This window comes from Fukomys damarensis, unplaced genomic scaffold (assembly GCF_012274545.1).
Source record: "Fukomys damarensis isolate Sample0158 unplaced genomic scaffold, DMR_v1.0_HiC HiC_scaffold_23, whole genome shotgun sequence".
NCBI lineage: Eukaryota > Metazoa > Chordata > Mammalia > Rodentia > Bathyergidae > Fukomys > Fukomys damarensis.
Genome location: NW_022900935.1, coordinates 15,079,482 through 15,091,789, shown reverse-complemented (window position 1 = coordinate 15,091,789; position 12,308 = coordinate 15,079,482). Strand labels below are relative to the sequence as shown.

The 12,308-nt window shown below is 39.8% G+C and overlaps 1 protein-coding gene across 1 annotated transcript in view; it reads left to right on the top strand.

The window, feature by feature from the left end:
* The window catches only part of Rbbp4 (RB binding protein 4, chromatin remodeling factor), a 19,837-nt gene extending 7,529 nt beyond the window's left edge, over positions 1–12,308 (top strand). Inside the window, exons 4-12 of the mRNA XM_010621537.3 lie at positions 4,222–4,395; positions 4,690–4,805; positions 4,916–5,076; positions 5,172–5,298; positions 5,413–5,490; positions 8,027–8,103; positions 8,207–8,264; positions 8,353–8,463; positions 11,672–12,308. Of these exons, the coding sequence (XP_010619839.1) occupies positions 4,222–4,395; positions 4,690–4,805; positions 4,916–5,076; positions 5,172–5,298; positions 5,413–5,490; positions 8,027–8,103; positions 8,207–8,264; positions 8,353–8,463; positions 11,672–11,737 (968 nt within the window). The 3' untranslated portion in view covers positions 11,738–12,308. The remainder of the gene's footprint in view (positions 1–4,221; positions 4,396–4,689; positions 4,806–4,915; positions 5,077–5,171; positions 5,299–5,412; positions 5,491–8,026; positions 8,104–8,206; positions 8,265–8,352; positions 8,464–11,671) is intronic.

Sequence of the window (12,308 nt, the reverse complement as noted above, 5' to 3'; positions counted from 1 at the left end):
GTTTTGTTTTTATTTTGAGATTCTCACTATGTAGTCTAGCCTGACCTTGAACTCAAGATCTTGGTCTCCCAAGACCTAAAATTGCAGGCATATTAAACATTGGATTGAATAGCATTTGGGGAGGGTTATTTTTGTTTTTGTTCTGAGACAGGGTTTCACTATGTGGTTGAGACTGACCTGAACTCACTATGTAGCCCAGGCTGGTCTTGAACTTGGTGATCTGATCCTCCTGCCTCAGCCTCCTGAGTGTTGGGCTTACAGAGTTTACAATTCTGTGCCACCACACCCAGCTTCATGTCACTTTTTAAATTGGGACTTCCCAGTGGAAGATTTCCAGATGCTAATCTGTTGTTTCCTAGTAGGGTTTGTTTTGTTTTGTTTTGTTTTTGTTTTTTGAGACAGGGTCTCACTATATAGTTGAAACTGACCTGGAACTCACTATGTAGCCCAGGCTGGTCTCAAACTCACAGAGATCCTCAGCCTCAGCCTCCCGAAGGGATTACAGACATTTGCCACCATGCCCAACATCTTTTGTTGTTGTTGTTATTTTTTGTTTTGGGGGTTTTTTGTTTTTGTTTTTTGTTTGTTTGGGTTTGTTTTTGTTTTTTGGTACCAGGGATTGAACTCGGGGACCTTGTGTTTGCAAGGCAAGCAGTGGAACCACTGAGCTAAATCCCCAGCTGTCTAGTACTTCGTTTTGACTCTTAGGTAGGGAATAGAAATCTCAGCCTTTGGTGGTGGCGTGGACAGTTTTGGTAATGGAACCCAGGCCCTCATAGATGCTAGGCAAACACACTAAGCTACATCCTAGCCCACAATTTTTTGAAATACCATTTATTCATTTTTCTTACTGGTTTGAAATGGTATTTTTTGTTGAAATCGGGTCTCACTATATAGTTCAGGCTATCAAACTAAGCAGTCTTCCTGCTTCAGCCTCCTGAATGCTGGGATTGCAATATACCTGGCTAGCAAATGGCATCTTTCAATATATATACCCAAATCTTTTTCTGGTAATCAGGATTTATTGCTTGTTGTTTTGTTGTTAGGTTTTGTTTTGTTTTTTGTTTTGTTTATTTTTGGTTTTGGTGTTTTTTTGTTGTTGTTTTTTGTTTTTTTTGCAGTATCGGAGAGTACACTTGAAATTCTGTTACTGAGTGTCTCCATCCCCACCCCCATGTATGTGGGGGGGTGTTTGTTTTGGGATACCAGGGATATAACTCAGGACCTTGTGTTTTCGAGGCATGTGTGGTGCCAATGAGCTAAATCCCTGGCCTCCATGAGTGTTTTTGTTTCTGAGACAGGGTCTCCTTGTATAGGCTAACCTCAGACTCAGATTTTTTGCCTCAGCCTCCAGAATCACCTTATTTAGTCCTTACAGGTAAACATATTTGGATTTGTTTTGTTTGTTTGTTTGTTTTTGTTTTCTGAGACAGGGTCTCACTATGTAGTTGAGACTGACCTGGAAGTCACTCTGTAGTCCAGGCTGGTCTCGAACTCACAGTGGTCCTCCTGCCTCAGCCTCCCAAGTGCTGGGATTACAGGTTGTGCCACCACACCTGGCCATATTTGTTATTGGGTTGCTCTTGTGTAGTTAGATTCCAGATTCTTTTTGTCTCTAAAACAAAAAATTTAAGGAAAAGAACAAAAAGCATTGGCAAAGTTTATTTGTAAAAGTGAAGAGTGAAGGAGAAACTGGCTCTGTGGAGTGAGCCTTGGCCAAGTAAAAGAAGAAAAGCCAAGATAAAAGTGCACCCTCGGGCGTGGGGGCGCACTCCTGTAATCCCAGCACTTGGGAGGCTAAGGCAGGAGGATTGCTGAGTTTGAAACCAGCCTGGGCTATAGTGAGTTCCAGGTCAGTCTCAACTACATAGTGAGACCCCAGAGGAAGCAGTGTGGGCTATGGTGAGGAAAGCCACAATAGCAAATGCTTCTTTGCATCAGTGCCCATCTACATTGCCCAGATCTCAAGGAAACCCACAAGAATTTATACACACAGTTCCTCAGAGGGTGATGGTGGGATCCCATGTCTCAAACTGACTTCAGGTCTAGGTCATCCTATTGAAAACCTGGAGTTCTCAAAAGAAGTTCCTGTGCAGGGCTTTGGGAAACGTTCTGTGCATGTATATGTTCCAGGATCTTAATGGGTAATTAATGGGTTCCACCTCCTTCCCAAGTGAAATCATTTGGATAGTTGATTCAGGATGTTGAAAGTTTCTTTAGTTTTAAAAGGTTTATGTACTCAAACAGTACCTCTATGATAGATAATCAGATGCTTGGATACTTTGTGGTCATAGTATTGATTGGAAAGGATACAGAAGTAGTGTCTTCTGGGTGCTGGAAATGTTTTAGTCCACATGGATTCCCTTTGTGCATACATAAGTAAAAATTCATTAAGCTACAGAGATTTGTGCATTTTAAGTACATTGCACCTCAAGTTTTTAGTAGTCTTATGTTCTGAGAGTCAAACAAATTAGGAAGATAGTTGGACTTTGGTCAGTTACTACTGTGTTTATATATTTTTGTCAAGATTCACGTAATCCATATGAGAAAAGGAAAAAAATGGAAATAAAGTCTTTGTAAATAGGGAAGGATGGAGGGGTGTGAAGGGAGGGCAAGGGAATGGGGAAAAAATAACCAAGATACAGGACTGGGAATCGCTCAGCAATGCCGCTGCCTGCATTGCAAGCACAAGGACCTGAGTTTGATACCCAGTACCAAAAAAAACCAAGCTACATCATGTAAAGGTATATGATTCCAACGATGAGTGTAACTGTGTCGTATACCTAAAATGTGCTAATAAACTTAATGGGAAAAATATCACATAACCCAAGATGTTACAGTAGTAAAGCTAGGTGTGGTGGCACATGCCATTAATTCCAGTACTTAGGAGGCTGAGGCAGGAGGATTGCCATGAGTTCGAGGCCAGCGTGGAATACATAGTTTCCTTGACCTGCATGGGCTAGGGTCTGAAGCTGGAGAAAGTGGTGGGAGGTGAAGAAAATTGAAAAACAACAAAAAAGAAAAATACATGCAAAGATTATGCTTGAAAGCTGGGACCAGGTGGAGCCATAGCCTGTTGGGAGCTAACATCCTCCTGAAGTCCAGTGCTGTTTGTTATCGTGTAAGACAAGCAGGAAGAGCAGGCATGGTCTTGTGACAGGGCTTGCACAGAAACAAGGAAGGAGGATACATAATGTAACTCTTCTGGGGCTGTGCCATCCAGGGTCTACAATCATAGACAGACAAAGTCTATCTAGTCTGGAGGAAAAAGGGAGTAGGGGTTAGGTGAAGGGCCATCTTCAGGCTCAGTCTACAGCATATAATGAGTTCAAGGTCAGCCTGAATGACGTAAGAGACCCTGTCTTTTTTAAAAAAAGATTTACATAATCGAATTTATTGCTATACTTTTTTTTAAGTGCAATACAAAGGGTTGAATGCAGAACCTTCACACTGGTGTATCCCCAGTTTGTGTCACCTCCCCTGCAATCCTTTTTTTTTTTTTTTAATAGGGTTGAACTATGATCCCACAGCCTCAACCTCCCAGGTTACTGGAATTATAGGCATGACCACCTTTGTTAAACATTTTATAGTGATTCATGTAATAGGCATGAATGACGTGAATGAAAAGTACTTTTGTCTAATCCTTGCCTATCTGGGGTTTTTTTTTGTTTGTTTGTTTGTTTGGTTTTTTTGGTACTGGGAATCTAACTTGGGACCTTGTGCTTGCAAACAGGCAGCAGAACCACTGAGCTAAATCCTCGACCCTCTTGCCTCTCTAGTTTATTTCCGCCAAGGGCTAGTGTGTGTGTGTGTGAAATTGAAATGTGAGTACTGGTTAAGAAAATGTCCATAGCTATTGTGGCTTTTTTTTTCCTCACTGAACTGAGAGAAATCCTATAAGAAGAAGATACAATGGCAATAACAGTCATTAAAAGAGTAACTTGAGTTTTATTCAGCAACATACTTTAAGATTTTTAAAATTTGCTGAGACCCTCCTCTTAAGTGAATCGGTAGTCTTAATTTTCAAGAATAATGTATTTATTAGATACTTAACTATGTACCTGGAATTGAAGGTGTATACAAGCACATTATTGTGCTAACAAGTATATAATAGATTACACCATTTTGCTGATAAAAGACCATGACATGTCCTTATATTCTGAGTGACTCACTGATAATAATACTTGTTTTACCTTTATTTTCAATTTGTCTTATTTACAGAATTTGGAGGTTTTGGCTCAGTTAGTGGGAAAATTGAAATAGAAATCAAGATCAACCATGAAGGAGAAGTAAACAGGGCCCGTTATATGCCCCAGAACCCTTGCATCATTGCGACAAAGACTCCATCCAGTGATGTTCTTGTTTTTGACTATACAAAGCATCCTTCTAAACCAGGTACTTCCCCTTTTCTAGACAAGTACATGTTCTAATTCCAAGTTTAAATTGCTATTATGTGTATAATTTAACAGCTTTGTGATTTATATTGGTATGTGGGGGTGTTGATGCTTTTTCACTTAAGTGAAAACATGTTTTTTATATAGAGCAGAATAAATGTACATTTGGTCATAGGGGTACTATATTGTGAATATATATAAAGAACTTTAGATATGATAAATGGTACCGTTTGCTCTTAGTAGACCTAAAGAGACAGTGGAGTGGATCGTCTTGATGTATCTCTTAACTTTGCAGACCCCTCTGGAGAGTGCAACCCAGACTTGCGTCTCCGTGGACATCAGAAGGAAGGTTATGGGCTTTCTTGGAACCCAAATCTCAGTGGGCACTTACTTAGTGCTTCAGATGACCATGTGCGTATCCTAATTTTGAAGCAAATCTGTGCTAGTTACCACTTGGTTTCCTTTTTTGGATGTGTGGGGAAGTGAGAATCTTTTATATAATGGTTAATTTTACATTTAAGACCATCTGCCTATGGGACATCAGTGCTGTTCCAAAGGAAGGAAAGGTGGTGGATGCGAAGACCATCTTTACAGGCCATACTGCAGTAGTAGAAGATGTTTCCTGGCATCTGCTCCATGAGTCTCTGTTTGGGTCAGTTGCTGATGACCAGAAACTTATGATGTAAGTAGAGCGTGTTGTTATTTAATTTTTAGTCACATACAGGTTTTATATTTAGTCACCAAGCCTAATTTTTTTTTATTTTTATTTTTTTTAAGTTGGGACACTAGGTCAAACAACACTTCCAAACCAAGCCACTCAGTTGATGCTCACACTGCTGAAGTGAACTGCCTCTCTTTCAATCCTTATAGTGAATTTATTCTTGCCACAGGATCAGCTGACAAGGTCAGTTTGGTTTATTCTAAGAGAATACCTAGGGTGAGTTTATGTAGTGTTTTAAATATGCAGAGGTTTTTAGTGAGTTTTATATTGATCTCTCTTTCCTTTTGTTGTACATAGACTGTTGCTTTGTGGGATCTAAGGAATCTGAAACTTAAGTTACATTCCTTTGAATCACATAAAGATGAAATATTCCAGGTAAAAGAAAATTCTGCTCACTTGTTTTTTTGTTTTGGTTTGGTTTGGTTTTTTTGTTGTTTTTTTAAACCTAGTTGCATGAGTGGGCCTGCTTGTGTTTTGTTCATTGTTAAAATAGCAATCTTTATCCCCATGTAATCTCAGGGAACTGGGATTGTTTCTCCCATTTCTTTACTTTCTCAAACTGGTCATGGGCCACTTAACATTCTTGGACTGTTGAGAAAACTAATGCCTAATTTAATGTATCAGCTTTGCTCTTTAACTCTCACTTGTTTCTTCTTTATTTCCATTTCTTTGTCCTTTATAGCTTGCCACATTTTTTGGTTTGTCAGTACAAGCCTAAAACTACTGCCATGGTGGTGCACACCTATAATTCCAGTATTTGGGAGACTGAGGTAGGAAGATTGCCAGGAGTTTAAGACCAGCCTGAATTACATAGTGTGACCCTGTCTCAAACATTTAAATTAAAAATAAAACTACTGGAAAGCCAGGCGTGGTGGCGCACACCTGTAATCCCAGCATTCGGGAGGCTGAGGCAGGAGGATCGCTGGGAGTTCGAGACCAACCTGGGCTACATAGTGAGTTCCAGTTCAGTCTCAACTACATAGTGAGACCCTATCTCAAAACAAACAAACAAACAAACAACAACAACAACAAAAAAATATATATATATATAAAGTAAAACTACTGGCAACATGTTTTCTTGCCTCATGCATGCAGTTAAGCTTCCTTACAATACAAAAATCCCTCTGACTGAATTCAAGAAACAACTGTTCAAAGCTTGTTGATTAGGTGCTGTGAGGAATGCTTTACATAGTATATATTCTTCTTTTTTTTTTTGTACCAGAGATTGAACTTGGTTTCCTTGGGCCACTGAGCTAAATCCCCGGCCCTTCCTTACATAGTATATACACAAGGTCCTGAGTTGGATACCCAGTACCAAAAAAAGAGCTTAAAATTTCATGGTAAATAAAACCTGTTTAGAAATTATCACAGTAAAAAATTGTCACATGTTAACAGACCTGAAAGTGGTTAAGATTAATTCTAGTGGATGAATGTGGCATCTAAATTGTGCTTTATATGAGCCATACTGCTGTATGCTTAGTCTTATTTTCTTCTCAAGCCTACTTCAAAGAACATTATGTCTTTGCCTCCCTCTTTGTTCTTTGTCCTCGCCTAAAGATTATCACAGTTCTTCCCTAAGCTACTGGTCAGTAATGCCCTGTTCTCCTTATCATGACCAATACTTGCTTACCAAAGAGTAACAGAATATGAGATTATTACTTATATATAGTTATCTTTTGCCTCTTTAATAAGAGCATTGTTGGATGGAATTTGGAGGACAGATGCTGACTGAAGGATTAAACCCAGGACCTTGAACAAGCTAGGCAAGCACGCTATCACTAAGTTCCACTTTAGCCCCACAAGGAGTCATTTTTAGCCTTATTTGTATGTAACGTATAATTCATAATAATATGAAAAAATAAGTATATATGTCATGTGTATTTTAGATCACCTATGTGTATATTAGATCACCTAATTTTTTAGGTCAGAATTGGATTATACTTGATCAGAGACCAGAATTAAGACATTAGGGAAACCAGTAGTACTTGTAATCTCAGCACTCTGAAAGGGTGAGGCAAGAGGATTTCAAGTTGAACCCATCCTGGCAGTTTAGTCAGGCTTTATCTCAAAAAGGGCTGAGATGTAGCTTGGTGTAAAGTCCTTGAGTTCAGTCACCATTATTAGGGGGGGATATTAAGAATAGATAAGATGTGGGGGGGTATGGTGGTGCACACCTGTAATCCCAACACTTGGGAGGCTGAGGCAGGAGGATTGCTGTGAGTTCGAGATCAGCCTGGAGTACATAGTAAGTTCCAGGTCAGTCTCATCTACATAGTGAGACCCTGTCTCAAAAAAAAAGAATAGATAAGATGTAATTTTCAAAAATGTAAGATGAAATGGAACAGAAGCTGATTCCTCTCTAGTGATGGATTATTTCATAAAATGAGTTTCTTTGATGTTAGTGTTTTGATTGTGTACAGTACTTTAACCACTCCCCTCCCTCCTGATTGAATTCAGGGTCTTCTCACCTCTGAAAAAGCATCCCCAAGTCCTTTTTTTAATCTTTTTTTTTTTTTAAACATGCTCACCTAGTTGCCTAGGCTGGTTTCAAACTTGCAATTAGTGCTCCTACCTCAGCTTTCCAGAATGCTAAAATTACAGCATATCCCACCCTACTGGTTTTTTCCTTTTATTTACTTTTGGGTTGATTGGTTGCTTGGTTGGTGCTAGGACCTTGAGCTTATGAGGCAGGCTCAGCGCCGCTAAGCTAACTCCCTGGCCCGACTTTTGGTTTTTAGAGGCAGGATTTCCCTGTGTAATAGGCTTGCCTCAAACTCCTACCCCAGCCTCCCAGGTGGAAGCATACACCACCACATTCAGCTTCTAAAATTTTTAAATTGAGTATAATTTTAGGTATTTTTTGTTCAGTTTTCTGGTTCATGGATTTTTTTTTCTTCTTGCATATGTATAGGTTCAGTGGTCACCTCACAATGAGACTATTCTGGCTTCCAGTGGTACTGATCGCAGACTGAATGTTTGGGATTTAAGGTAACTTTTATATCATTTACTGTCTTTATGAAGTTACTTTATTCACACTTTTCAAAGTTAATTACTCAGGGTAAATCTGTTCTGACTTATCTTTTGGTGCTAGTAAAATTGGAGAAGAGCAATCTCCAGAAGATGCAGAAGATGGCCCACCTGAATTGTTGGTATGTTATAAGCATTGAACCATATTGAGGTAGTCTGTAGTTTAACATCCTTTGTCTGCATTTTATGTCTTTGTTTTAACTCTTTCAGTTTATTCATGGTGGTCACACTGCCAAGATATCTGATTTTTCCTGGAATCCCAATGAACCTTGGGTGATTTGTTCTGTATCAGAAGACAATATCATGCAAGTGTGGCAGATGGTAAGTATTTTGTCATTTCTTTGGAAACGTTAGATGAATGAGACATAGCATCGTTTATTTTTGTGTTATTTTTTGAGACAGGGTCTCACTATTTAGTTCAGATTGGCCTTGAACTCTTGGCAATCCTCCTGCCTCACCTCCCAAATGCAAGGAGTACAGAGGTGCCCCACATACTGATGTTACTTCATGAATGCAGTGCATCTCAGTTTAGTTTACGTTCAGGTGTGACTTCTGTGTTTATATGCACAGTGCCATTTTCAGCCGTCCTTTATATTTATTTGATTGTACCCTGATTATTTTAAACCCAGCTAAACAAAACTTATCTTTTGTTCCTCCTCATTTCCCTTTCCTACTACTTACTCCTCTTGTTTTCTAAGCACTAGTGTCTCCCCAGCTAACCAGACTTGAAAACCACAAGAGTTCTCCATAGGTATAGGTCTAGGTCTAGTGTATCATCTATCAGCAGTGTTTCTCCCACATGTATTTACCTTACAGATGCAAAAATACATATACAATATGCCACAGCATGATATATATTGCCATTTCTCTGTGAAACCTCTTAGATTTCAAATATATTTACTAACTAAAACTAAATTTTAGGTAATTACCCTTTTTTTGAATTTTCAAAACAGCAGAATTTAATAAAAGTGAAACCTACAATCCCAGCTACTTGGGAGGCTGAGATAGAATTATAAGTTTGAGGCCAGGCCAGTTTATTGAAGCCTTTTTTTGAAATAATAAAAAGGATGGGAAAGTGGTTCAGTGCTCCCTGAGTGTAATTCCAAGTAGCTTAGTGGTTAAGTACCCCTGATTTAATCTGTGGTACTGAAAGAACTAATACATACAAGGCTCTGGGTTCATTTCCTAGCACCAAGAAGACTAAAGTTGGATTGAAGGTATGGAACAATAATAGAGGGCATACTCTATGTGCATGAGGCTATATTCAGTCCCCAGCACAAAAAACACTCATGTCTAAGCTGGGCATGGTGGTACATGAGTGTAATCCCAGAATTTGGGAGGCTGAGGCAGGAGGAATGCCATTAAGTTGTTTGTCTGGTTTTTTTTGTTTGTTTGCTTGTTTGGTTTTTTGAGACAGGCTCTCACTATGTAGTGAGACTGACCTGGAACTCACCATGTAGCTCAGGCTGGTCTCGAACTCACAGCGATTCTCTTGCCTCACCCTCCCAAGTGCTGGGATTACAGGCATGAGCCACCATGCCCCGGCTGTTTTTTGTAGTTTTCTTTCTTTTTTTATTTCTTTACTTTTTTGTATGGGGATAGAACTTGAGATCTCGTGCTTCCAAGGCAGGTGGCAGCACCACTGAGCTAAATACCCACCATTCAGTTTTGAGTACACTCTGAACTACATAATACATAAGTGAGACTGTCTCAAACAAAACCACTGTGTGGTTAGTATAAGGAAGCTGGGTGTGGTGCCACATGCCTATGATCCCAACCCAAAAAGTTTAAAAATGAGGGAGTTTTAAATAGTAAAACAATTGTGTTACATGTGTTTTACCACTTTCTGTTGTTGGTTTAGCCACTGCGTCTGGCTACATTTCTTTTTTTTGAAAAAGGATCTGATGGCCTGGAATTCAGGATGATCCTCCTGCCTTAGACTTCCAGATTGCTGGGATTGCAGGCATGCACTACCACAACCAGCTAGCCCCTTGCTCTTTTTTTTTTTTTTTTTTTTTTTTTTTTTGAGACAGGATCTCACTGTACAGTTGAGGCTGACCTGGAACTCACTATGTAGCCCAGGCTGGTCTCAAACTCACAGCAATCCTCCTGCCTCAGGCTCCCAAATGCTGGGATTACAGGCATGCGCCACCACCCCCAGCCTCCCCTTGCTCTTTTAATGAAGGTAGTGTGATAAATAAAGAGAATTCACGCTGTAATGTGATAGCACACACCTGGAATCCCAGCATTTGGGAGCCTGAGGCAGGAGAATCATCAAGAGTTCCAGGCCAGCCTGAACTACAAAAAAGACCCTGTCCACAAAAAAAAAATTTTTTTTACAAGGTGAGGGTGTGGCTCAGTGTGACAGCCCTGGGTTCACTTCCCCCAAAATATCATAATTTTCTGGATGCAGTAGCTCATACTTGGAAGCTAATGTGCAAGACTCTTTAGGGACCCACCTGGGGCAACATAGCTTACCTTGTCCCAGAGGGAAAAAAAACTGATTTGATGAACTTCAGCCTATGTACATGGGCCAGGGATTTAGCTCAGTGGTACCAACACCTGCCTCACAAGCACAAGATCCTAATTTCAATCCCAGGTACCACCAAAATTAAAAAAAGAAAGAAAAGATAGCAGCCTAGGCAAATACACTAAAATGATAGGAGGGTGGCATGCCCAGAGGTTTTATGGAAGCCCTCAGGCCCTTACCTTGCCTATTCATGTCTTCCATTTGGTTCCTTAAAACAAAAAATGAAAGTTAAAACTCACAGACATAGTAAAAAACAGAGCTAGGGCTGTAGTTCAGTGGAAGATTCCCTGCTTGGTATGTATGAGGCTCTAGAATCAGTCCTTTTGATATTTGGAATATGTAGTTTGGGATATGTTGTTTGTTTGGGCAGTCAGGGAATTGAACCAGAGCTTTCATGCTGAACTATATTCTCGGCGCCTCCCCCCCTTTTTGAGGGGGTGTGATATGGGGATCAAACTCAGGACCTTGTGCTGGCAAGGCAGGCGCAGTACCACTGAGCTAAATCCCCCACTGACCCTTTATTTTGAGACAAGGTCTTACTAAGTGGTTAAATTTCCCAGGCTGAGGTTTAACTTGGGATCCTCCTGCCTCAGCCTCCCAGAGTTCTGGGGTTACAAGTGTGCATCAGTACACTTGGCCAGGTTTTCAGTTCAAGCTTATAATTCAGTTTTTATCAGGTATTGTGTAGTAATCATGCCGTTAATAATATCCCACTGAAGAATTCAAAAATGCTAGCTATGAAGGTGAATAATAACCAGATTTAAGGGCCTGTGGTCAGTTGTTGTATGGTTTTAGTGGAATGTAGCCATACCAACTCATAAGCTATGCCTGTTACAGAATTTCTGTGGCAATGGTAGAAAAGTTGGAACAGCACCTATATAACCTACAATCCTAAGATATTTGTTATCTGGTTCCCTGGCCTAATCTGTTAATGGAACCTTGAGTTCAAAAAGTGGCCTTCATGATTACTAAATATTCTTTTTTCTTGTTTTTGGGCAGGCAGAGAACATTTATAATGATGAAGACCCTGAAGGAAGTGTGGATCCAGAAGGACAAGGATCCTAGATATATCTGCACTCATGATTTTAGACTCCCATTTTTCCCTCTCAACCCTGAGATTGATTTAACACTGGTTTTGAGACATACAGACTTTGTTCAGCTGACCCTCCACGATAGGTACCACCAATAATACTATTGGCCCAAAAAGTGGGTGTTTTCTAAATATTAACTGGGGTACTTGATTCAGCAAAGCCACAGACTTATATTTAAATTTTCTTCAAGAATTTTCTATTAACCCAGGTCTAAAGTAGCTACAGAAAGGGGAATATAATGTGTGATTATTTTTCTTCTTAAGATACGTCCCCAAGTTTTTCAGACATGTTTCAGTAAAAGCTAAAGTTGAGTAAGGAATAGAGCCAAGTGAGGTTAGGTGTCTGAGCCATGAAGTATGAGTACTGCAAGATGTCATTTTTATTCAGGAATTAGGGGAGAATCAAGTCATAGATTCCTACTCTAAATCTTCATACCTGACTTTCCAGGATGCACATTTTTCCTATGTAGACCAGTCTCCTCTTGGTTTACTCAGTTAAGTCAAAGCTACACGTTCCTCCTTCCCTATATATTTTGCTTGTTAGTG